Consider the following 24,299-nt stretch of genomic DNA (forward strand, 5'->3'; position numbering starts at 1 on the left):
AATACAATACCAAATCGGATCCTCTAGACCTTATCACTTTATGTTCAATTTTTATCAAGATTTTTTTTTTTTCTCAGATTATTAAGAAATTTTCTGCTTTTACAGTGATCTTGGATACAATATTCCTAAGGGTGTTTTTTCACAAGTGCTTCCACTCTACTAAAGTAAACGTATCTTAAAACCAATGGCTTGAGTACTGGCCTTTTTTATTTGTGCATTTGGCATGTGCCTAGATTACATTGATTTAATTAATAATTATGCGAAGAGGATGCCTTTCACTTATTTGCTGGGTCCTAGATAATGTGCTAAATGTGTAGCATAAATGTCATAATAAGTTAATTATTTCCATAAACTGATGATTCTTAATAGGTAAAGACAAAACTTATAATAAAAGATAAAAAATATATATACATATATATATATATATATATATATATATATATATATATGTTAATAAAAATCTATCCACTAGAGGTATCAGAATGAGTGAATTGAAATATAAAGTAGATAGGATTATTATTATACTTAATTATAGAGAATTTTTATATATATACCTCACCCGGATTACCGGATTTTTTGACTTTCAAAGCTAGTTAATAGAGTGAGCCACATAATCCTTTCCTGGTTATGGTCCCTTCTGATAATCGTGGCCGCCTATAAATATAGATGCATGTATCTATGACACCTCAGTCCCAAAACACCCAAAATATATTATATCCTTCTCATTTCTCTCAAAGCCAAAGCAAACATGGTACTCTTCTTTCTCATTTTCTTCCTGTTCCTTTCTCTACCTAATTCATCTCTCTCTTCTTTTTCTTTTAATTCATCTACGCCTCTTTGCCATTCACACGAATCCTCTGCTTTGCTCCATTTCAGAAACTCTTTTGCTGTCGGCTATTCTAGTTATTATTGTGATTTGTATTCTTATCCTCCGAAGAATTTGTGGAAAATGGGTACAAATTGTTGTGGGTGGGATGGGGTCACCTGTGATACAATGACAGGTCATGTCATTGGTGTCGACCTCAGTTGTAGTGGGCTTCATGGTCCCATCCATCCTAATACCACCCTTTTCTCTCTTCGCCATCTCCAAAGGCTCAACCTTGCTTACAACGATTTCTATGGCTCCACATTTTCATCTAAGTTTGGTGGCTTTGCAAACATGACGCATCTCAACCTCACTTACTCCTTTCATGGCTGCTCCTCTGTTGGCTCCTCCTTTGCTGGTAATGTCCCATCTGAAATCTCCCACTTATCCAAACTGGTTTCACTTGATCTCTCTGGGAATATTGACATGAGAATAGAAACGCCTAATTTGAAAAGGCTTATTCAAAACCTAACCCATCTAACTGAACTTGTTTTATATCGGATTGATATGTCTTCTGTTTCAACTAGTTGTCTCACAAATTTGTCGTCTTCTTTAACATCTCTTCGTCTTAATTTTTGCCAATTGAAAGGGAAATTTCCAGATAATATATTCCACCTTCCAAACCTCCAGATACTCCGTGTAGCTTACAACTACAATCTCACTGGTTCCCTTCCAACGTATAACTGGAGTACTCCTCTCATGTCCTTGCATGTCTCTAAAACCCAATTCTCAATTGACTTACCTTATTTAATCAGCAACCTCAAGTCCTTAAAACAATTGCTTGTCAGTGGATGCAATTTCATAGGTTCATCGTATCCAACATTTCTTTCAAATCTCACACAAATAACTCTTTTGGACATCTCATATAATAACTTTGGTGGTCAGTGTCCATGGTCCCTCCTAAACAATACTGGACTTACTTTCTTAGATCTCTCATACAACAATTTCATAGGGCAACTTCCGGAAGTTACGACAAAGTTGACCCAAATTTTGTCTTCAAATAATTCATTTAATAGTCAACTAGTCAACAAGATTCCTTCCAATCTAAAATCTCTCATCTTATCTGGTAACTTATTGAATGGGACAATACCATCTTGGGTGTATACAATACCATCTTTGTTTGAATTACACCTTGATGATAACCAATTCACTGGGCATATTGGTGAATTCCAGCATAGCTCATTGGTTTATCTAAGTGTTTCCTTCAATAATTTTAGTGGCAATGTGGAGCCAAAAATATTCTCAAAGCTCAAAAGTCTCCAATATCTTTGTATGTCAAATAATCCTCACCTATCACTACACTCCTTCACATCTGCCACCAATATTTTGTCCAAAATTCACTTATTAGAATTGTCTTCTTCCAACATAACCGAAATTCCACAGTTTTTACGAACTGCAGAATATATAGAATACTTAGAACTTTCCAACAACCATATCAAAGGCAATATTCCATCCTGGGTAATGGAGGTGGGGAAGGATTCATTGTATTACTTTTCAGTCTCAAGGAATAATTTAACTGGGCACATCCCTTCCTTGATTTGCAATCTCAGTTCCCTCATATTCCTTGATTTCTCTTATAATCACTTGAATAACATGATTCCTCCATGTTTGGGAAAGTTAAGTGATAATCTCAAAGACTTGAATTTACAAAGTAACAATCTTAATGGCACTGTCCCAACAACATTTGCAAAGGGATGTCAATTAAGAAGTCTGAAACTCAATGGCAACCAATTGGAAGGGGCATTGCCACAATTGTTGGTCCATTGTAGAAATTTGGAAGCTCTGGATTTTGGTAACAACAAGATTAATGGCACGTTTCCTTGTTGGTTGGAAACTCTTCTAGAGTTGCGAGTTCTTATCTTGCGATCAAACAACTTTCATGGTGTCATAGGCAATCCCAAGACCAAATTCCCGTTCCCTAATTTGCGAATCATAGATCTCTCTCACAACGAGTTCCATGGTCTTTTGCCAACAAAATTTTTCATGTATCTAAAAGCCATGATGAATGCGAATGCAGACAAAGGTGAATTGAAATATATGGGTGATAGGTATTATCAAGATTCTGTGACATTGGTGATGAAAGGGAATTTCATAGTTTTGGTGAAAATTCTAAGTCTATTAACAACCATTGATTTCTCCAACAATAATTTCAAAGGAGAAATTCCAAATGTAATTGGAGAGCTTCGATCATTGAAGGGGCTTAATTTTTCACACAATAATCTTATGGGTTGTATGCCTCAATCGTTGGGAAATTTAACCAATCTTGAATGGTTAGATCTCTCCTCAAACAAGCTCACAGGTGAAATTCCTATACAATTGGTAGATCTCACAATGCTAGCATTTTTAAACCTATCAAAAAATCATCTTTTTGGACATATACCCCAAGGTAAACAATTCAATACCTTTATGAATGATTCTTACTATGGGAACCTTGGGTTATGTGGATTTCCAATGACAAAAGTTTGTGGCAATGATGAGGGACAGCAACCATCGCCATCATCAACCATTCAAGAAGATGATTTCGAATTTGAAAATGGGTTTCATTGGAAAGTTGTATTGTTGGGGTATGGCTGTGGATTCATGTTTGGATTGGGTTTGGGTTATCTTGTGTTCTCAAGTGGAAAACCAAAATGGCTAGTGAATATTGTTTATGGAGGAAGACATAACAAGTTACGAAGATCCTAAAAGAATGCTCGTGGTTGAACTCATTGAAGAAGAATTTAGTGGATACAAATACTGATTCTAGGTATATTTTTATATACTAATATTTTCGAAAATATCTATTTCATAATTTTTTGCTTTCTTAAAACTGTCTTTATATTGGTAAGAAGATTCTTCATTTTTAATTTCCTTTATGCTAGTTAGGAATGGTTGTATTTGTGTTAATGTGAGGCTTATTACTAGTGTTACTGGGTGCATAAGCTTCTATGCTTCCTTTAAAAAAAAAAACCCTTTTATGTTTAAGGTATAGCCATACCAGAGAGTATATAGGCTACTACTATGTAACCACCACATTTCAATGCTTTATTTATGTCAGACTTCATTTAATGACCCTGCTTTATGCTCTAGTGTGAGAAGAAATTTCTCTACTCCATTGCAATTCTAACTACATCTTGTGGTCTGAGTATTTTTTTTTTTTAAAGGGGCAACTTCACAGCTTAGTTGCAACTTCAAATAATCTTGTGGTCTGGGTTATATTCTATTACATATTTCAATTATTATTATTATTACATCCTTGTAATATTACCTTCCTTTTACAGATTAAATATCTTGTTGGTTGGATTGCATGAAGAGTGGTTATTTATTTATTGAAGAGCGGTGTTAATTACCCTAGTGCTACCTAGAATGCTTGGAGGAGTAGACTAATTTCCTCTATATTTTCAATTAGATAAGATTCTAAAGTTACATATTGATTGTGGGGAAAGCATAGAAACTTAATGAATTGAATATATGTTCCTAGTGATTTTTGTTGTATTGGTTTCAACAAATTGTTACATACACCTTTACTAGTTGTTTCAAGAACTTTTTGGTATGGTTTTTCAGGTCTAAAATTTCAAAAAAGAAAAAAAGAAAATGAAATGCTTTTCTTATTCCAAATTCTTTTAAACTAACAATAAAGAACAGCTCTTAGTAATTCTTTTTGTTGTAGTGCTCTTATGTACAGGCTGGTGGCCCTTTCTATCTCTCTAACAGGATGGAGGGACAACATTCATTCATATTTAGATCACTGGTTGACATTCCATGACCAAATGACGATAAAATATTGTATGTTCTTATTTTTGGTGTCTAATTTCTTGCCATTTATTTTTAGGTACTAATTTGTTGGTCTTAATTTTTTGTGGGATTTTCTTGATCAGGGCTGTGGTGCTTCTGTCCTTTTTGATGATAGCAATTGTAATAAAAACTATTTCAGACCTTGAGGGTTTTCAATAAAATTGATTTCATCAAGGAGGAGCTTGAAAAGGCTTGTCCAGGGGTAGTTTCATGCGCTAATATTGTTTCTATTGCCACAAGAGATGGCATTATGCTGGTTTGTTCTTGATCCTTAATCTTCCTATTCTCTCTCTCTTTAAAGATATTTTTGTTAATATCCAGAGTCCTTTAGCAACACTTTAAGGTTTAGGATTTGATGATTGTTTGTGGACAATGATTCTTGAATGAAACTTGGGTAAAATGTAAGAAACAAACTTTAAAAGAGTTGGTACCTCTTTACATTTTTTTTACGTCGAGAGGAGTCTATAAAGTACATATTAGTTGTGGGGAAAGATTAGAAAGTTAATGAATTGAGAATATGTTCCTAGTGATTTTTGCTGTTTTGGTTTCCACAAATTGTTAGTCACCTTTAATTAGCCAACTATTTGTTTCAGGCACTTTTTGATTATGGTTTCTCAGGTCAAAAAATTCAAAAAAAAAAAAAAAGAAAAAAAAAAGGAAAAGAAGAAGAAAAAGAAAGAAAGAAAAGAGAAATACTTTTCTTATTCCAAATTCCGTTAAACTGATAGTAAAGAACAGCTCTTGGGAAGTCTGATGATGTGTTTGGGCCCAAATGCAGTTAGTTGGCCACCTTTCATTGCCTGTGTAGCAGCTGGATGTTTGATGTGAAACAAAGACAAAAGGTTTGTTCCATATTTGTTTTTGCCTTGATTTCTCATTTCTTTTTCTTCTTAGGAATTTAGCTGGAATATGCTTGTAAACTATTGTGTTGTATGATAGCCACATAGTATCATTGGGTCCTAGAGGGATATAATTTTTTTGAATTAGTAATAGTGTGAAAAAAGGATTCATATACTTTGGAAATTGTATGGGAACATAAAGGTAACATTTTAGATTTGCATTTTACAATATTTTTCTGTTTTGTAGCAATTAGGGAGAGTAAAACATTCAATTTGTCTCAGTATAAATGTCTTTACTTCTTTTCTGGGTTTGAAGCAAGGGAACCCAAAACTGACCAACTAGTTGTTTCAGGCACTTTTTAGTTAAGGTTTTTTCAAGTCTAAAATGTCAAAAAATAAATAAAATTAAATACTTTTCTTATTCTAATTTCTGTTAAACTGACAATAAAAAATAGCTCTATATTGATAACTCCTTTTATTGGAATTCTCTGATGTAAACTACTATACATGACATCACAGGCTAGACAGCATTCTTTCATATTTCAACAGACGCCTAATCTTAGGCTTCTTGGCCTCTTTGATCATCTGAGGGTGCACAGAAAACTGGGAAGATTGGCTATGAATTCATATAGAAACACCTCTATGACTTCAAGGGGATAGGGCAGCCAGACCCAACTATAACTCCTGATTTCCTTGCTGAGATGAGAATGAGGTGCCAAGACAGTAATAGGACCACCACTCAGCCTTCTTCTTCATCCATGGCTTCATTGGAAATTACTGAATCTGCAGTGGGGGAAGTCATATTTGCAGGCATTGTCATCTTCAATATCATCTGGGGCAGGTTTTGGCACTCACTACTATCAGAGCTTTTTAAGGGGGAGAGGACTCCTTTTTGCCAATCAGCAATTGATGGCTAATGAGGAGTCCTCAAGATTGGTAAGGGCTTATGCTTCAAATGGCTAATTAATCTTTCGAATGGACTTTGCTCAGGTGATGTTGAAGATGTTAGGTCTTAATGTTCTAACTAGATCTCAAGGTCCGACGAAACTACTCCATGGCCTTGGTCAGTTTCTAAGTGTCAGTCTGGCCATAATGAACTCTTGAGATCTCTGTTCTTTCATATTAGTTTTTCATATGTTCTATGTTTGATTGTAGATGCTGTGACTTCTAAATTTCTTGTCTGTACTAATTTTTGAGTCTATATATAAAGGCAATGGCATAGAGTGTAAAGTCTGTAGACATTAGTTGATGCTTTTGGTTGGTATGTCTGTGTTTTAGTTGGTATGGCATAAAGTGTAGACATTAGTTGAAGCAGCTTAAAAATACTACTGGGAAAGGCTGGTATGTCTGTGTCTTAACGAGGAGTTTCTATTTTAGCTTTTCGTTATATCTTCTTATGTCTGGTTGGTTGCTGAGAAAAGGAAAGAGAGGAAAGCTTTGAATTTTTTAAACTTTAATGCTTTTGTTTTCAAGTTAATCACTAACTCTCTCCTCAAATAGTCTTAGGTGTAAATGGGTGGAGGAATTTGGTTTTTTTTGGGTCTCAACTAATAAGATTTGTTGTTCTTCTTCTTCTTCTTCTTTTTTTCCCTCTCCTGCTAACAATGATTACATTCTTTTTTTGGTAAAATGTACATAGGTTTGACTTGCTTGCACAAACCATCACCCCAAAGATTCAGAAAGATTTGCATTTACTGAAGGTGCAGTGAACTCTATTTTTTCCATGTAATTTGTTTCCACGGCACTACTTTTCAATTACTTTTCAATTATGCCCAAATGATTCTCTGTAACATCTTAATTGCTTCATTGTTTTTATCAAAAGAAAAAAAAAATTGTTTCATTTTTGAGAATTTGCTTAGTGTTTAAACTTTCAACTTGTGTGCTTTAGGGAATGTGCAATTAAAAAACTTGAGTCACTATCATACAGAAATGAAATTATGGAAATTATTTAAATGCCTCTTTGTAAATTAAGGTTATAGCTTGAAGTATAATTAAATCTTACTCTTCTACTTAAGAGATTGTTTGACTTTAGATAACTAACAAACTGGAAAAATAGAAATGAAGTAGATGGTAGGGGACTTCCTATTGATGCATTTAATATGTTCTATAATACATATGTAGTCATTAGCCTTTGACTGGATCCACGTTTAGCATTCGAAAATTCCTTTCTATGTATGGAATGTAAAATTTTTACTTACCAAAAAATAATGTTTGTGTAAAATTTGAGTCTAGATGGGTAAAATACCAAATTGAAACTAAAAGCTGGTTGATTTTCCACGAGTTGAACTGGAATTGATAATATTTCTACCAATGGCACTGACAGGGTTGTTGATCTTCTTCATGCCTTGTGTAACTTGTAAGCAGCATCCTTAGGCCTTCTGTAACTTGTAAGCAGCATCCTTAGTGAGAGGGATTTACCCTGCACTGTACAAAGATGATTTTCCAGGGATATAAATGATATCTGTTAGTCATATACTGCCAGTTAGTTTTCTTGTAAAATGGCATTGGCATACTCAAGTATAAAATTTGGGCTGGGCTGGACTTGAAGTAATTATGATGGTAGTATCCTGGAATCTTTGATTTGTTGCTTTATCTGGGATATTTATAGTTTCAATTTCAAAATGTTGATTCAGCATCTCAACTTCACTCAAAAAGTTTTGTTTGCATCATATTGACCTGAATGCACATGATTCTAGTTGTTTACACGAAATTCATATCACGAAACCCTCAAAACACATCGTAATTTAAGACATGCTTTAAATTATGATGGGCTCTTACTTTGACCAAAGTGAGCGTTCTCTTATCATAACATGTTCCAGATAAAGGACTAGACCTAATTCATCTCAGGATTTCTTAGGAGTTGAACAAGTCTCACTCAAACAATCTCCCATTTATTTTTGAATTGTGCTGGAACTCATTTAGACTTTGTCATTATATGTCTATCTAAATGATGGAAAGTTATTCAATACTCCTTTAGTAATACTCTCCCCTCTCACATGAATGATGGGGCCTACCGTGAATTTAATTCGTGGGACCTAGTATGATGTGTCAAGAAAATAATTTGTGAACTAAATAATTACAATTAAATAATCATTTATAAGAACTTAATGTGAAGCTTCCTTTTTTCTTTTCTTTTTCTTTGGGGGGGGGGGGGGGTGATAAGGTATTATGAAGCTTGCATAAGCATGTACTGGTTATGGGTTTATCAAGATAATAGGACACTTACTAATCGACTTTGATGTTTCATTTGCTTGCTAGGAGTTTAGATTCTATAACTTAGGTAGGTTATTATTGATCTCTGAATTCTTACCCGTGTTCATAATTACAGTTGAGAAGTGCCATTGATCTGAAGAGGCACTACAAGAAGGGTGATTCAAAATCCAAAACATTGCCAAGTATTTCCTGGTAAGTCTATTTGTAATTTCTAGACTAATGGTATAGTATGTGATATCTTGGAGCTGTAACTAGGACTGTGTATATTCTCTTTGGGTGGTATACATTTTGTTATTTAGGCTTGGCTAATTCATACACCATTTGGTCTTTGAACAATTAGATCAAGACGGTGATAGAGTCAGCATCAGACTTCTTCACAAGTAAACAAGGAAGGAGAGAAATAGAACAATTGTAACTGAGTTGTTATCTGATTGTACCCTTGCTGATTACAGGTGAGATATGCAACTCTATCTTGTGTTTGGGTTGAAAACCCTATGACCATATCACAACATGATGTGTTGAGTTTAAAGGGTAAAAAGAATGTGGTGGTGGTGTTGTCATTCGTAAAACTTTGTTCTTTTGCCTATATAGAATAGATGTTTGAGATGAATTCAGCTAATTGTTGTCTTAAATGCCATAAGAGCATGCTTATCTTAGTTGTCATTTTCAAATGGACTCAAAAAAGAACTACAGAGTTTAGACAGACATAATTTGTTAAGAAAACAGCTATGATGTGAAGCATGGTCATCATACATAACAAAAATATAAAAACTTGAGAGAGCATATACTATTATATGGGGCAAGAGGGGGCAGGGGGGCACCAGAAAGATGACCTTGTTATTTATGATTTGTATTTCTAGAAATTATTTCCAGCAGAAACTTCCATCTTGACTCACCCCCTTATAAGCAAAAGCTAATTTGGAGTCCTCTATCGTGCACCTTACACGTTTCCATTGCTACATTTAACCAAATCAGAATGATTTTGATTATTTTTTAGGAAGTTGTTCCTTTGTCCTTGACTATGTGAAGAGCCCAATTATTTTTATGATTATCCGTGTTTGTATTTGATTTAATTCCTTTGGGATAGCCCAAATCTTTCAGGAAGCGCAAGGTTCGAGAGATAGAAGAAAAGAATCAACCAGGGGGAAATGAGAAATGGAAGATAAAAGGTCAGCAGTCGCAGAAGCGTGCAAAGCAAAGAAGGCACTGAAATATCATCACCATTTTTTATCAGATATTTCGACATTTATAGAGCTAATTGGAAAGAGTATAGTATCAAGATCAACCCAGAGAAATATTTGATAAACTATGATCCTTTTACCAAGTGACATGAGAAACAGAATCCACTAAACTGATTTATAATTCATAGCTATATTCTATGTGCTGTTTCTCTTTGATGTTGTCTACTTCCCATAGTTTTCATTATAGAGTTGATCATTATTGTTGCAATGTATAAACGCAGGCTCCAAGAAATAATATTTATTGATGGGAATTTTGGTTATTTATTGATCAGAACAAAGATCTTACTGGTTGATCGCTTCAGGAGTGGAGTTAAAGGTTCTTTTTATTTCACATTTACTTTCAGAACAAAGATGGTTACCCCAATGAACTTACAAATTGACTAAGTCGCTGAGCGCTAACTACAAATAGCAACAGGCCAACACAAAAACTTGTAGCCAACTTCGCCACAAGAGTGACAAGACTACACACACGGAAGAATGAAGGATGTATATGATTTTCAAAGTCTCTTGGTTTCATGTTTAACTTATCAATAACAAAGTGTACACACACGTGCAATAGAAAGGAAATAAAGGTGTGTGTGTAAAAGACCTTTAAGTGGAGTATAAGGTAATGTGACTAGGATAAACAAGGGTAAAAGGCCTTTAAGTGGAGTTCAAGTTTCAAAATCCATGATTCAAAACCCTCGTAGACCTCAAGATAGATCTAAGTGTGTGCCTACATGTTACCATTGTAGTGTTGTTGGTCATATTAGATAAATTGTTTTAAACTGAGGTTTCGGCTTGAAATTATGTAGACCTACACCTAGGAAGCAAAGTAGACCTAACACTAATCATGCTTATTTGAATTATGGTGTTTTTGGACACACTCATTCCAATTATTTCAAATTATCTGAATGTAGACTGAACACATTTTCCACATGTTGAAGAGTATACATCATTGGCATCATAATAGCGTAAAGCTTATTTTTCCAGAGAGAAACAAATTAGAATTTGCACCTATTGCCTTTAAAATTAAGTGACAAATCTTTTGTGTCAAGAATAGAGGTGCTCATATGGTAAAAAGAAGAACTGTTTGGAAAGCAGTCATTATTTCTTAGATTGAATTAAATTATTATGCAGGGCTTTTTTTTTCTAAATAATTTATTATGAGGGGCTTTTAAAGGGAAACTCATACCAGCTACCGCAAATACTCTAGTTCAATTAGGCTTGTTTTTTACCCCCTCTTTCTTACGAAGGAACCTTGTTTGTTGAAATGAAATTATAAAAAGTAAACAACACTTAAAAAAAAAAAAAAAAAAAAGATACAACACGAATAAATAATTTAACCTGAAGGTATGATGAAACCATTGCAGAGAACAATACTCTCACGTTTCCTATAGAAAGCCCCTTGTAAAAACCGTTAAACTTCATAATTTTTATTTATTAAGTATATATAACTTAGTATGAAATAATATCTCCTCAATTATATGGAGTAACATATACAAGCCTAAAATGTTACCCATAATGAAGGCAGATACACTTCTTATAATTAAGGGAAACATCACAGAAAGAGGGGAAAATGGGCTTTTGCCCTTAATTTTTAAACTGAGCTGCAAAATGCCCCTGTTTTGAAATTCGATTTTGTTAAAATCGAGTTTGGTGTAGAACTCGATATCTTTAAAATTGAGTTATATGTACTTTGTGCCAATGTGGAACTCATTAATGTGGCTTTTTCGATTAAAAAAAGCCACAACTCGATTTTACTAAAATCGAGTTCTACACTTTTTTTTTTTAAATGCAACTTGATATATATAGTATCGAGTTATTTGAAAAAAAAAATTAAAGATATAAAGTAGAACTTGAATTTAGTAAAATTGAGTTCCACAACTACTTTATTTTTTAAAAATACAACTTGATGTTAAAGTACAACACACATAAATAACTGGGTTAGATAAAAGAAACATCGTCATGTAGTGTCCTTAAATATATGTCATATGGGTTAGGATTTGATTATTGTTTGTGGACAATGATTCTTGAATGAAACTTTGGTAAAATGTAAGAAATAGACTTTAAAAGAGTTGTTACCTCTTTACATTTTTTTATGCCGAGAGGAGTCTATAAAGTACATATTAGTTGTGGGGAAAGATTAGAAAGTTAATGAATGGAGAACATGTTCCTTGTGATTTTTGTTGTTTTGGTTTCCACAAATAGTTAGTCACCTATAATTAGCCAACTACTTATAATTAGCCAACTACTTATTTCAAACACTTCTTAATTATGGTTTTTCAGGTCTAAAATTTCCGAAAATTCAAAAAATTAAAAAATTAAAAAAAAGAAGAAGAAGAAGAAGAAAGAAAGAAAAGAGAAATACTTTTCTTATTCCAAATTCTGTTAAACTGACAGTAAAGAACAGCTCTTGGATAGTTTGATGATGTGCTTGGCCCAGATGCCACTGTTTGCCTTGGGTTTTAGGACAGTAGTTAGCTGGCCACCTCATTGCATGTGCAGCAGCTGGATGTTTGACGTGAAACAAAGACAAAAGGTTTGTTGCATATTTGTTTTTGCCTTGATTTCTCATTTCTTTTTCTTCTTAGGAATTCAACTGGAACATGCTTGTGATCTATTGTATTGTATGATAGCCACATAGTATCATTGGGTCCTAGAGGGATTTAATTTTTTTGGATTAGTAATAGTGTGAAAAAAAGATTCATATACCTTGGATATTATATGGGAAGACAAAGGTAACATTTTAAATTTGCATTTTACAATAATCTTTCTATTTTGTAGCAATCAGAGAGAGTAAAACAATCAATTTGTCTCAGTATAAATGTCTTTACTTCTTTTCTTGGTTTGAAGCAAGGGAACCCAAAACTGATTGGACAGAATTAGTATCATGCAGATTGCAAGAAATGTTTGTTTGAAGGTGTGTTTTGCTTTATTGTTGTCAAGTCATGAGTGACTGCAGAATTTATCTAGAAATTTTTATTTTATTTTTTTTTAGTTAAAAGCAGTAAAGCATGAATATATTAGTCTAAGCACTATCCTTTTGTTTTAAATTAATTTATATGCTTAAAAGCATGATTATTCAGCCTCTTCTAATCTCTCTCTCTCTCTCTCTCTCTCTCTCTCTCTCTCTCTATATATATATATATATATATATATATTCATGATAATGTGCTTGTTACTGTTGTTACTTCTATTCAATACCGGGCCTTGTCAGACAAATCTACTAATGCTTTTTACAAACTCAGCAATACCAGAGCACAGATCCTATCTCTGTCTTTGATGGTATAGGCGTGTAACTGGACCTTGAAGTTGAAAGTCACCATGTTTGTCATTATAATGAAATTTAAGAGTCAATTACTTTTTTATTAAATAATGTCACATGGGTCTATAACTGTTAGGAAAATAAATAAATTTTGAGAAGTATGGACTTTCCTAATTTGATATTGACTTTTTGAAGTTTATGCTGAGAAGTGAGGACTTCTTTTCTAGCTGGACATTGATTTTTTGAAGTTTATGCAAAAACAATTGAAATGTCTATTCTTAGTGAAACAGCTATATAGGATAATCGTTTTATGTTTTAATGATCTTTATGATTTGCTTAAAGCATCATGATTAACTATGTGCATGACATGCCTTGGAAAAGTGATTATTTTAACAATAATGTTCATGTGGAGAGGACCATTGAGGTTGTTATGAGTAATAGGGGCAAAATCGTAATATCATGTACTTTATATATAAATAACAATTTATGTGTTAGGGTTGAATGATTTTGAACCCTAAAAAACACTTTCACAGTAAACAACATGGTATCAGAGCCACCAACCCGCCACTGCCGTTAGCCCTCTGACCACCACCTACCGGTATTGTTGTTGCTGGCGACCATAACCTGACTCACTAGACCTTCGACGATCCTAATAGACCTCCGAGGATCTCGATTTAGTGGTTGAGGGAGTCGCCCAGCGCCGATGACCCTCTCTCTGGTCTCGCGACACCAGATCGACGTCACCTGACCATGAGAGAGGCAGGTTTTACTTGCCCTCCTCCGATGACCCATCTGGCTTACTCGCCGGTCCTCACACCGTTGGTCCTGCACCCTAGCACCACCGCCGGAGTTTTTTTCTATTGATCTTTTTTTCTTTTTCTTTTTCTTTTTTTTTCCTTCTCTTCTTCAATACGTTCAGGCAGGCAGCCATAGGTTGATGTTTAGTGGTGGACTGGGCATTTCTTTTTTGGTGTTGGTATGGATTTGTTGCTGCCTTGGTTTTTTTGGAATAGTTTGGTGGTGATTCTTTGATAGATGAGTTGCTGTTGGCGTGGCTGATTGGTTGAAGTATATTGGTTGTTGGTTGGAGTTTGTTTTAATTTAGTTCAATATATTTCTTTAGAGTTAGTTTGTTCTTCAGATTGCTATTATGGAGTCCAAAGACAGTGCTCGCCCCCTAATAATTTCCTATCTCCTGATATGTTATCAATTACCTCCATTTGTCTAAATGGTAGTAATTATGCTCAGTGGGCACAAGCAGTGGAAGTCTTTCTTCTTGGTAGAAAGAAGTTTGATTACGTGATTAAGGAACCTCCTGCACCCACAGACCCTAAATTTGCCGATTGGAGAGCCGAAGATGCACAAATTAGGAGTTGCTTGTGGAATAGCATGGAGTCTAAGATCAGTTGTAGTTTGGTTTTCTTACCAACTGCTAAACTTGTTTGGGAACAAGCCAAGAAACTTTACTCTGGTGTTAACAACTTGAAGCGGATTTATGATCTTCATCAAAATTATTTCTCCTTGAGTATAAGTGATATGTCTTTGGAAGACTATTATAACAAGTTTAAGGGTGTATGTGAAGAACTCAATATTTATCAGCCTATCTCCTCTGGTGTTAAAATTATGAAGAAACAAAGAGATTCTATGAATGTTGCTCGCTTCCTCTCTGGATTGCCTAAAAGTTTGAATCCAGTAAAATCACAAATTTTAGCTAGTCCAGACCTCCCTTCATTGAGTGAAGTGTTTGGTAGACTTCGATAGGCCACATTATCTGATTCAAGTACTGACCATTTCTCTTCCTCCAATATTGATGCTTTACCTACTGGTGATAAATCTGCCTTTATCACTTGTATGGGGAGTAATAGAGGTGGAGGTGGAGGTCGTGAGGGCCGACGCCATGAAGGTCGTGACCAAGGGGGCCATGGTAGTGAACAAGGGGGTCATAGTAAAGGACGAGGTCTTTGTAAGTGCATTTATTGTCATGGTGAAAATCATACAGTATACTTTTGTTGGGAGTTATATCGTAAACCCTCGGCTCACCAAGCTAGTTTTCAAGTTCAAGAACCGCCTTCACAGTTACTTCCACCAACATCCAGAGTAGTCCTTATTCCTGAGGAAGAGTACAATCGCCTCTTGTCTCTGCATTCCAACTTTGTTGGGTCTAATTCTACTGCTACTTTGGCTCAACAAGGTACTTTCGCTGCTTGTCTTGCCACTCAGGACCCTTAGGTCATTGACTCAGGTGCTACTGATCATATGACAGGTACCTTAGGTTTACTCTCTGACCTTGAGCAATCTAGTAGTCTTCCCAATGTTACATTGGCAAATGGCTCAGCCACTACAGTTTCTGGTTTGGGCACTGCCAATCTCAGTCTTAATCTTTCTCTCTCTTCTGTCTTATATATTCCTGATTTTCCTTTTAACCTTTTGTCAATTAGTAAGCTTTCTAAAATTTTAAATTGTGCTGCCATTTTTTTATCCGCTCATTGTATCTTTCAGGATCTCAAGACGGGGAAGATTATTGGTGGAGGGCATGAAGCCGGTGGACTTTATTACTTGGATCGATGTGGTTCTTCCCGTTTAGTGGCTTCTCATTTGTCTGTCTCACCTCTTCAACATCATTGTCGCCTTGGTCATCCATCTCTCAAGAATTTGAAGTCATTAGTTCCGTCGTGTCGTCAAATTGAGTGTTTACAATGTGAAGCATGTCAGTTGGGTAAACACCATAGGGTGCCTTTTGCCTCTAGGCATGAGAGTCGTGTTAGTAGTCCTTTTCATTTAGATATTTTGTCATTTTTGTTGATGATTATTCTAGAGTCACATATCTTTATCTTATATAAGAACGGTCTGAGTTGTACTCAATTTTCAAATCATTTTATATGGAATTAAAGACTCAATTTAATGCTTCACTTTGTATTTTTCGGTCTGATAATGCTCATGAATATTTTCATACATCTTTGTCTCAATTTTTTGATGATCATGATATAATTCACCAATCTTCATGCCCCCATACTCCACAACAAAATGGTGTTGCTGAATGCAAAATGCATCATTTGTTAGAGGTCACTCATGCCTTAAAGTTTCATATGCATGTTCCCAAATCATATTGGAGTGATGCTGTTCTCACTGCCTGTCACCTAATTAATCGTATGCCTTCCACTGTTCTAGGTGGTCAGATCCCCTATACTGTGCTCTCTCCTAATGCACCTTTGTTTCATCTACCTCCTAAGATCTTTGGTTGTGTGTGCTATGTTCATATCTTAGGTTCAGGGAGTGACAAACTTGATCCTAGATCCATTAAATGTGTTTTTCTTGGGTATTCTCGTACTCAGAAAGGATACCGATATTACTCACCTACTCTTCGGCGTCGTTTTGTTAGTGCTGATGTCACATTTGATGAATCTTAGTCCTATTTCTCTCCTTCAGTTGCTAGTGACAGTTCCCCACCTTGTCTTCCTCTCCTACCACCTATGTCTCCTATTGAATCTTCTCAGAAACCACTCCAGGTATATTGTCGTTAGCAGAAACCTCCAACAGATGCTTCTACCCCTCCCAGTGATCCGACTCCTAATCTTGCCTCTCTTCCAATTGCTTTGCGCAAAGGTAAGCGTTCTTGTACCTCTCACCCTATCTCTCAGTTTGTCTCGTATGGTCACTTGTCTCCATCTCTTTATGCCTTTACCACATCCTTAAATTCTACTGTTGTTCCTAAGTCTGTCCAGGAAGCTATGTCCATCTCTGGTTGGAAATCTGCTATGGAGGCAGAAATGTCTGTCCTGTCTGAAAATGCTACTTGGTCTTTAGTTACTCATCCTCCAAGGAAAACTATTGTTGGTTGTCGTTGGGTGTATACTGTGAAGTATTTTCCAGATGGTTCTATTGAGCGTTTGAAGGCTCACTTGGTTGCCAAATGGTATATCCAGACATACGGTGTTGACTATGCCGAGACATTCTCACCTGTTGCTAAAATTTCTTCTGTCCAGATTTTGATCTCCTTGGCTGCTAATTTGGGTTGGCCATTATTTCAGTTAGATGTTAAAAATGCCTTCTTGAATGGCGATTTGAAGGAAGAGGTGTATATGGAGCAACCACTTGGGTTTGTTGCTCAGGGGGAGTCTGGAAAAGTGTGTAGATTGCATAAGACCATCTATGGTCTTAAACAATCTCCCAGAGCTTGGTTTGGTAAATTCAATGAAGTAATGTTAAAGTTTGGATTGCGACGTTGCCACTCTAATCACTTTGTGTTTTCTCATACCTCTGATAGAGGAAAGATTTTGTTGATAGTATATATTGATGATATTATAATAATTGGAGATGAAAAGCAGGGTATTGATGATTTGAAAAGATACCTTCAAAATTCCTTTCGAACAAAGGATCTGGGTAAACTTTGCTATTTCTTGGGTATTGAGGTAGCACGATCTAAAGAAGGCATCAGTTTATCACAGAGGAAGTTGTGTTGGATATTTTGGAAGAAACTGGCTTGCTAGGATCTAAACAAGTGGAGAATCCTATGGATCCTAATGTCAAATTGTATGAAGATCAGGGGAGTTGTTATCTAATCTTGAGAGATATCGTCGTTTGGTTGGTAAACTAAATTATCTCAAAATTACTCGCCCAGATATATCATTTGCAGGTAGTGTTTTGAGCCAGTTTATGAAAGATCCTCGCCTTCCACATTGGGAGGCAGTTATTCGAATTGTGAGGTGTCTTAAAGCACATCCAGGCCTTGGTCTTTTGTATAAAGCTAATGGTCACCTACGAGTAGAAGCCTACACTGATGCTGATTGGGCTGGATCACCATCAGATAGAAAATCCACTACTGGGTATTGCACTTTTCTGGGAGGAAATCTGATTACTTGGAGAAGTAAGAAACAAACTGTTGTTGCCAGGTCTAGTGCAGAGGCTGAGTATAGAGCCATGACACACACATCATGTGAGCTTATGTGGATTAAGCATTTACTTGAGGAATTAAGATTCGTTGTGAAGCTGCCTATGACTATGCATTGTGATAATCAAGCAGCAATTTACATTGCCTCCAATCCTGTGTTCCATGAGCGAAACAAGCATATTGAAGTAGATTGTCATATTACTCGGGAGAAAGTAGAAGATGGTGTAATTGCTACTCCATATGTTTCTACAAGAGTCTAGATTGCTGATATGTTTACTAAAGCCTTATGTAAGACTCATTTGGGTTTATTATGTAACAAGCTAGGATTGTATGACATATACTTTCCAACTTGAGGGGGAGTGTTATGAGTAATAGGGGAAAAACCGTAATATTATGTACTTTATTTATAAATAACATTTTATGTGTTAGGGTTGAATGATTTTGAACCCTAAAAAACACTTTCACAGTAAACAACAGAGGTAATGTATCTGATATGAATATTATGAGGACAAATGGTGCATAGTGACAGAAAAAGAGAAAAAAAAGTTCTTATAGTAGTTATGAAATTTGCTGTGTAGAATGTCTTTGAGGTTGGGGCAAGTAGTTTGTCACTATCAATGCATATACTTTTTATGTCATAATTTCCATTGGAGACAATTTAACCTATTTGTATATCGTTTGGAGAGACTAACAGGCTTATGTCTCTATTCTTCTAGTTATTAGTGCAAGTGTTCCGAAGTTGGTGCTGGATTCTGTTTTTGAACAAAAGAATGAGATTGTGATAGCCGTGCAAGAGGAACTTGAAAGGTATTTCTCTGTCTACTAATCTGGTTTAGTATTAGTCAAGTTACAACTTACAAGGTAAATCTATTTCTTTATAATATCTTTGAATTTCACATGCATAGGCCATGTTAGCTTATGGATTTGAGATTGTTCAAATGCTCATTGTGGACACTAAACCTAATGAACATGGGAAGAAGGCTATGAGCGAGATAAATGCTGGTAAGTGTTCATTTTGAATTGAACATTCTTTCTCATCTCTCTCGTCTCGTCTCCTCTCTCTCTCTCTCTCTCTCATTGGAAAAATTCCTTCCTTGATTTGTAATGACTTTCCTTAATGTCCTTGATTTGTTTCATAATCACTTGAGTAATGTGGCTCCTCTCTGCTTGGGAAACTTTAGTGATTCTCTCATAGTCTTAGATTTGAGAAGTAACAAAATTAATGGCACCATTCCAAAAACTTTTACAAAGGGAAATTACTTGAGAAGTCTTAACCTCAATGACAATCAATTGGTAGGGTCATTGCCAAGATTGTTGATCAATTGCTGAAGGTTGGAAGTTCTAGATCTTGGTAACAACAAGAAAAGTGGCACCTTCCCTCATTGGTTGGAAAGTCTTCCAGAGTTACGGGTTCTTATTTTGCAATCAAAAAAATTTCATGGTGCCATAGCCAATACCACAACCAAATTCTCTTTCCCTAATTTGCGAATCATAGACCTCTCTCACAATGATTTCCATGGTCATTTGCCAACAAAATATTTCAATCTTTTCAAAGCCATGATGGACAAGAATGCAAATAATGGTAAATTGAAATATATGGGTCAAAGCTATTATCACAATTCCGTGATGGTCACCATGAAAGGATTTTATACTGAAATGGTAAAAATCTAAAATCTCTTTACAACCATTGATTGCTCAAACAATGGTTTCAGGGGGGAGATTCCACGGTCAATTGGATAGCTCAAGTCTCTCAAGGGGCTTAACTGCTTGTACAATAATCTTATAGGTCAAATGCCTCCATCATTGGGAAATTTGAGTAATCTTGAATGGTTAAATCTTTCCTCAAACATGCTCACAGGGAGCATTCCAAGACAGTTAGTAGATATTACTTCACTTGAAGTTTAAATCTGTCAGAAAATCGTGTTGTGGGGCCAATACCTGTAGGTAGTCCGCTCAATACATTTGCAAATGTTTCTTACTTTGGAAACTAGGGGTTGTGTGGATTTCCATTAACAAGAACTTGTGACAATGTTGAGGGACAACAACCATGCCATCATTAACCATTCAAGATGATGATTTCAAGTTTGGAAATTGGTTTCATTGGAAAGTTGTATTGTTGGGGTACGGATGTGGATTCATGTTTGGATTGACTATATGATACCTTGTATTCTCAAGTAAACATCCAAAATGGCTGGTAAATACGGTTTGCAAAGAACAACACAAGGTGCGAAGATCCAAGAAGAATGCTCACAAAGGAACTAGTCCAAGAAGAGTTTGGTGGAAACAAATAGTAATTTAAGGTATATTCTTTAGGACTTCAACACTAACATATTAGAAAATACTCTATTTCATAAATAAAAAATAAAAAATTATGTTGTCAAACAGATTGTTCATTTTGTAATTTACTTTTTATTGGACAAGAATGTTTGTACTTATGTTAATGATGAAAAACATTTGCTTACAGGTGGATAAGCTTTTATGCTAGCGATAGCTATACAACAAAGTAAACTCGCTCACTATTGCAGGACTGCTACGTTTTGGTCTAGCCCTGGTTTATGCTATAATGTAAGAATACATTAGGAAATTATGAATTCCCCAAGTTGTTGAGCACTTGGCACAAATAGCAATAGGTTAGCATAAACGTTTTTAGCTAACTTAGCTATACATGAATGAAAGGATACACATGAACACAGATAAACATGCTGGTTAAATTTAGAGTCTACTTTTTTGTCCCATCTAATTAAAATGCTCTGTTGCTTGTAGTTATTTGGTCTTCTAGTATATTATTGAATTTGATTTTGTTGATGAGAAACCTATTGCATTGTTAGCTTTACTTCCAAAATAGTTTAATACCAGTTATATGGGAAGGCAGCCGGAATTGGTTGCCTGCCAGGTCGAATAGCTTACTATCCATTCAAAGCAAATTGTATGAGATGAATTTGGGAGGAGCGGATTCAGTTTTTTGGCTGACATCTAGATCAGATAAGTTGACACTGCAGCTATTCTGAGAGAAAAGCTTAGCCAACATCTTTCTGTACCCTTGAATTCATATTGGTGAGATCATAACTTGAAACCATTGAGCCTTAATCCAAGTGTGTTTCTGCAGAGTTCAAACCTTCAAGGAAGGTCCTTGGAGTCAATCAGCAGGTCTGATCGTGATCATGGACTTAGTTCATGAGAGAAGGGATTCATATAGAAGTTCAGAAGGTTTGAAGCTTGTGTGTAGTCACATCAGTTTTATAAACTGAGTACCGAAAGTTTCCTTCTTGTGGATTTCTTCATTCATTTCTTCATCCATTGCTTGGGAATCTAATTTCTTCAAATTTGAAGGTTAGGAGAATAGGAGTACTGCTGATGAGCCATCATAAGTATCATTTCTTCTTATTTGGCTATTTGAGAGAAAGATAGTTCTAAGAAATTTATAAACATAATGGGCCAAGCATGAGGCTTAGTTACGTGACTTTTTCCATTCTTGATCACGCCTTAGGAAAAACCACAACTTGGAGTATCTAGGTTTTCTACTTTCCTTCCTCTTCATCATTTCTAAGCATCCAATTGGAGCACCAATGTATCTTTACTTCCAAAAAGGGTTTTTTTTTCCCTGATCTTTTGTTTCTGTATTTGTAATTCAGGTTCTCCAAAATTCTTTTGCTATCTTAAATCACAGGCATCTGGCTCTTCTTGTTAAAGTAAAGTAAAGAGAACTTAGGTTCATGGTTTTCTTGTTTTGGCTTTAAAGAATTAGACTAATTTACTAAAGCCAAATAATTTTGACAGGCTTCTTTATTAGAATTGATCTGAAATATAGAAAATTCCAACGATTTGAAATTTTTTTTGAAATTTCCACTTTATTTTGTTGACAAAAATAATAATGATGGACACTTCTATTTTGATAAATCTTTCACATAACATTTTGATATTGATTCGTGATTCTGTTGTTAATAATTTTCTTTTTATGATTTACAATCCATTCCTCTCTCTTTCTCTCTCTCATGATATATATATATATATATATAGATATAGATATGAGTGCTTCCCTTATATATCTTTTGTTCCCAGTTGATTCTTCCCTGTCCATATTATTCCAGTTTCTTTGAAGGTGAAAAGAAAAACAAACAAATTTGCTATTCTTGATTGATTCTTCAACTTCTTGCAGCCAAGAAATTAGATTACACTTGGTTTAGTAGAATATTTTCTCCTTTATTGGGGGACCAAACACAGTACTTTCTATGGTTTCCAAAACCTTCACCTCAACTTCACAACAGCCAAGGTGAGGATAGCTATTTTATGCTTCTCTCTGTTCTCTCTTTATTTATTTATTTTGCAATATTTTGCTGTCCTTTTTATTGGAGTTCTCTGATGTAAACTGTTTTACTTGACATCACAGGCTTGTGGCCCTTTCTATCCAGTGTTAACAGGCCGAGCATTCATTCATACCTCAACAAAGCACTGGCCAAGATTCCATGACCGGATGATTATATTATACAGACACTTTACCTTTTTGGCATTAGAGGTTTTGATGAAAGAGAAATAGCTTCAAGGGTACAGGGCAGCCTGACCCAACCATAGCTTCTGATTTCCTCACTGACATGAGAATGAGGTGCCAAGACAGTAATAGGACCACCACTCAGCCTCCTTCTTAACCCATGTAATCATTGGAAATGAGTGAGTCTGCATGAATTCACAGCCAGTCATTAAAAAGGGGAGAGGACTCCTTTTGCTGATCAGCAGTAGCTGGCTCATGAGAAGACCACAGGACTGGTAAGGCCCTATGCTTCAGATGACAGATCAACCAACCGCAAGACTGGACTTTGCATGGGCAATGATGAAGATGTCAGTGCTTAATGTTTTGGCTGGATCTCAAGGTCAGGTCCGATGCAACTACTCCTTGCCTTTTGTCAGTTCCTAAGTGACAATCTTGACCATAATGAACTCTTGACATCGTTATGTTTTCATATAAGCTTCTCTTTAAGTTCAATGTGTGATTGTAGATGCAGTGACTTTTAAACTTCTGGCCTGTGCTAATTTGAGTCTATATATAAAGGCAATGGCATAGCGTAGACATTAGACACAATGATGAAATATGTTATGGCTGTTGAGTTCTTTAGAAATGTAGAATTACAATGTTTGGAATGTCACCAAAAGTTACTAGTATTTGGGGAGATCATAATCTGTGCTGCAACATCCAAATTAATTTAATTGGGTGTCAGTGTTTCTAACGAGTTTTGACTGATTATTCATCATCTGAAGGAGATGTTAGTTTGTTCTTTTTGAGTTTGAACTTCAGAAATAGGAAAGTCTACAATTCTGTGTCATGAAACAAAGAAATTGATTTGTCTATAATTTTCTTTATTTCTTTAATCACCAAGTAGAATATAAAAGTGACTCATAGGCATAGCTTTCAATCAGATGCCATTATGTTTTATTGTCATCAGTTAGTAGCATTCAATTACATTTATCATGCCTGCACATCCAAAGTAATGCTTTAGCTGGGAGCCACTCATGGAGAAGACAACAATGGTACAATCCATGTGTTGATACCCACTTTCGTTACAAACTTCCTTCAAGCCCAATTTGCAAGTAGTGAAGTTCTTCTGTATCTTCTCAAGGCGTGACTCAAGCTCAATGTCATTGTTACAACTTCCTTGTCCATCAGCTTTCATTTCCTCCAACGTCATTGCACTCAAGTCCACACCGTGTGCTAGAGTTGTTCTCTAAAAATCTGTTCATAACAAGGTCAACAATCCGTTTGGAGGCTTAAAGCATTCATATTAGCCTCCACGCTGTTTTAGTGAAACTAACTCAAAAATTTTTACTTTTACTATTTTAACATGTGTACACCTACATTAGCAACTAGTTAACACAAAAGTTTTTAGCTAACTTAGCTACATGAATATGCACATGGAGGAATGAAGGAAAGGATACACATGAACATGGCTGTCACAATCCATGGGTTCAATGTGTAACTAATGAAAGAAAAATAAGACACGAAGGTTTCGAAAAATGAACAAATGAGTATTTTCTTGCATACATATAACTATACACAAGGAGTCCAACAATGCCACTACAAGCTATTTCCATTACAATAACCATAAACAACTCGAAAACTACTTCCAAGGCCAAAGCAATCCTTCTATTCCTTGACAAATCAGCAATCATGTGGAGCACAAACTGGATTTACGAATTGCTTTTGCAGCAACACCCATGTGGAAATGTATCTGGTTCTATAGGG

At 35.5% G+C, this 24,299-nt stretch overlaps 1 protein-coding gene across 13 annotated transcripts; it reads left to right on the forward strand.

The window, feature by feature from the left end:
- Positions 1-672: 672 nt before the first annotated feature.
- LOC142615723 (receptor-like protein Cf-9) lies at positions 673-10,233 on the forward strand. 13 transcript variants are annotated; one of them, XM_075788503.1, is made up of 9 exons: positions 673-3,611; positions 4,515-4,630; positions 4,723-4,895; positions 5,418-5,481; positions 5,998-6,414; positions 7,118-7,178; positions 8,807-8,883; positions 9,032-9,143; positions 9,779-10,233. In XM_075788503.1, the coding sequence occupies exon 1, from the start codon at positions 749-751 to the stop codon at positions 3,548-3,550; it is 2,802 nt and encodes a 933-aa protein (XP_075644618.1). In that variant the 5' UTR covers positions 673-748; the 3' UTR covers positions 3,551-3,611; positions 4,515-4,630; positions 4,723-4,895; positions 5,418-5,481; positions 5,998-6,414; positions 7,118-7,178; positions 8,807-8,883; positions 9,032-9,143; positions 9,779-10,233. The 13 variants fall into 13 exon arrangements, with proteins under 13 accessions (XP_075644618.1, XP_075644624.1, XP_075644617.1 ...); XM_075788509.1 differs by lacking the exon at positions 5,418-5,481 and adding an exon at positions 7,802-7,865; XM_075788502.1 differs by having other exon boundaries at positions 5,998-7,178.
- The last annotated feature ends 14,066 nt before the right edge of the window (positions 10,234-24,299 follow it).

Source organism: Castanea sativa, chromosome 11 (assembly GCF_040712315.1).
Source record: "Castanea sativa cultivar Marrone di Chiusa Pesio chromosome 11, ASM4071231v1".
NCBI classification, from domain to species: Eukaryota; Viridiplantae; Streptophyta; class Magnoliopsida; order Fagales; family Fagaceae; genus Castanea; species Castanea sativa.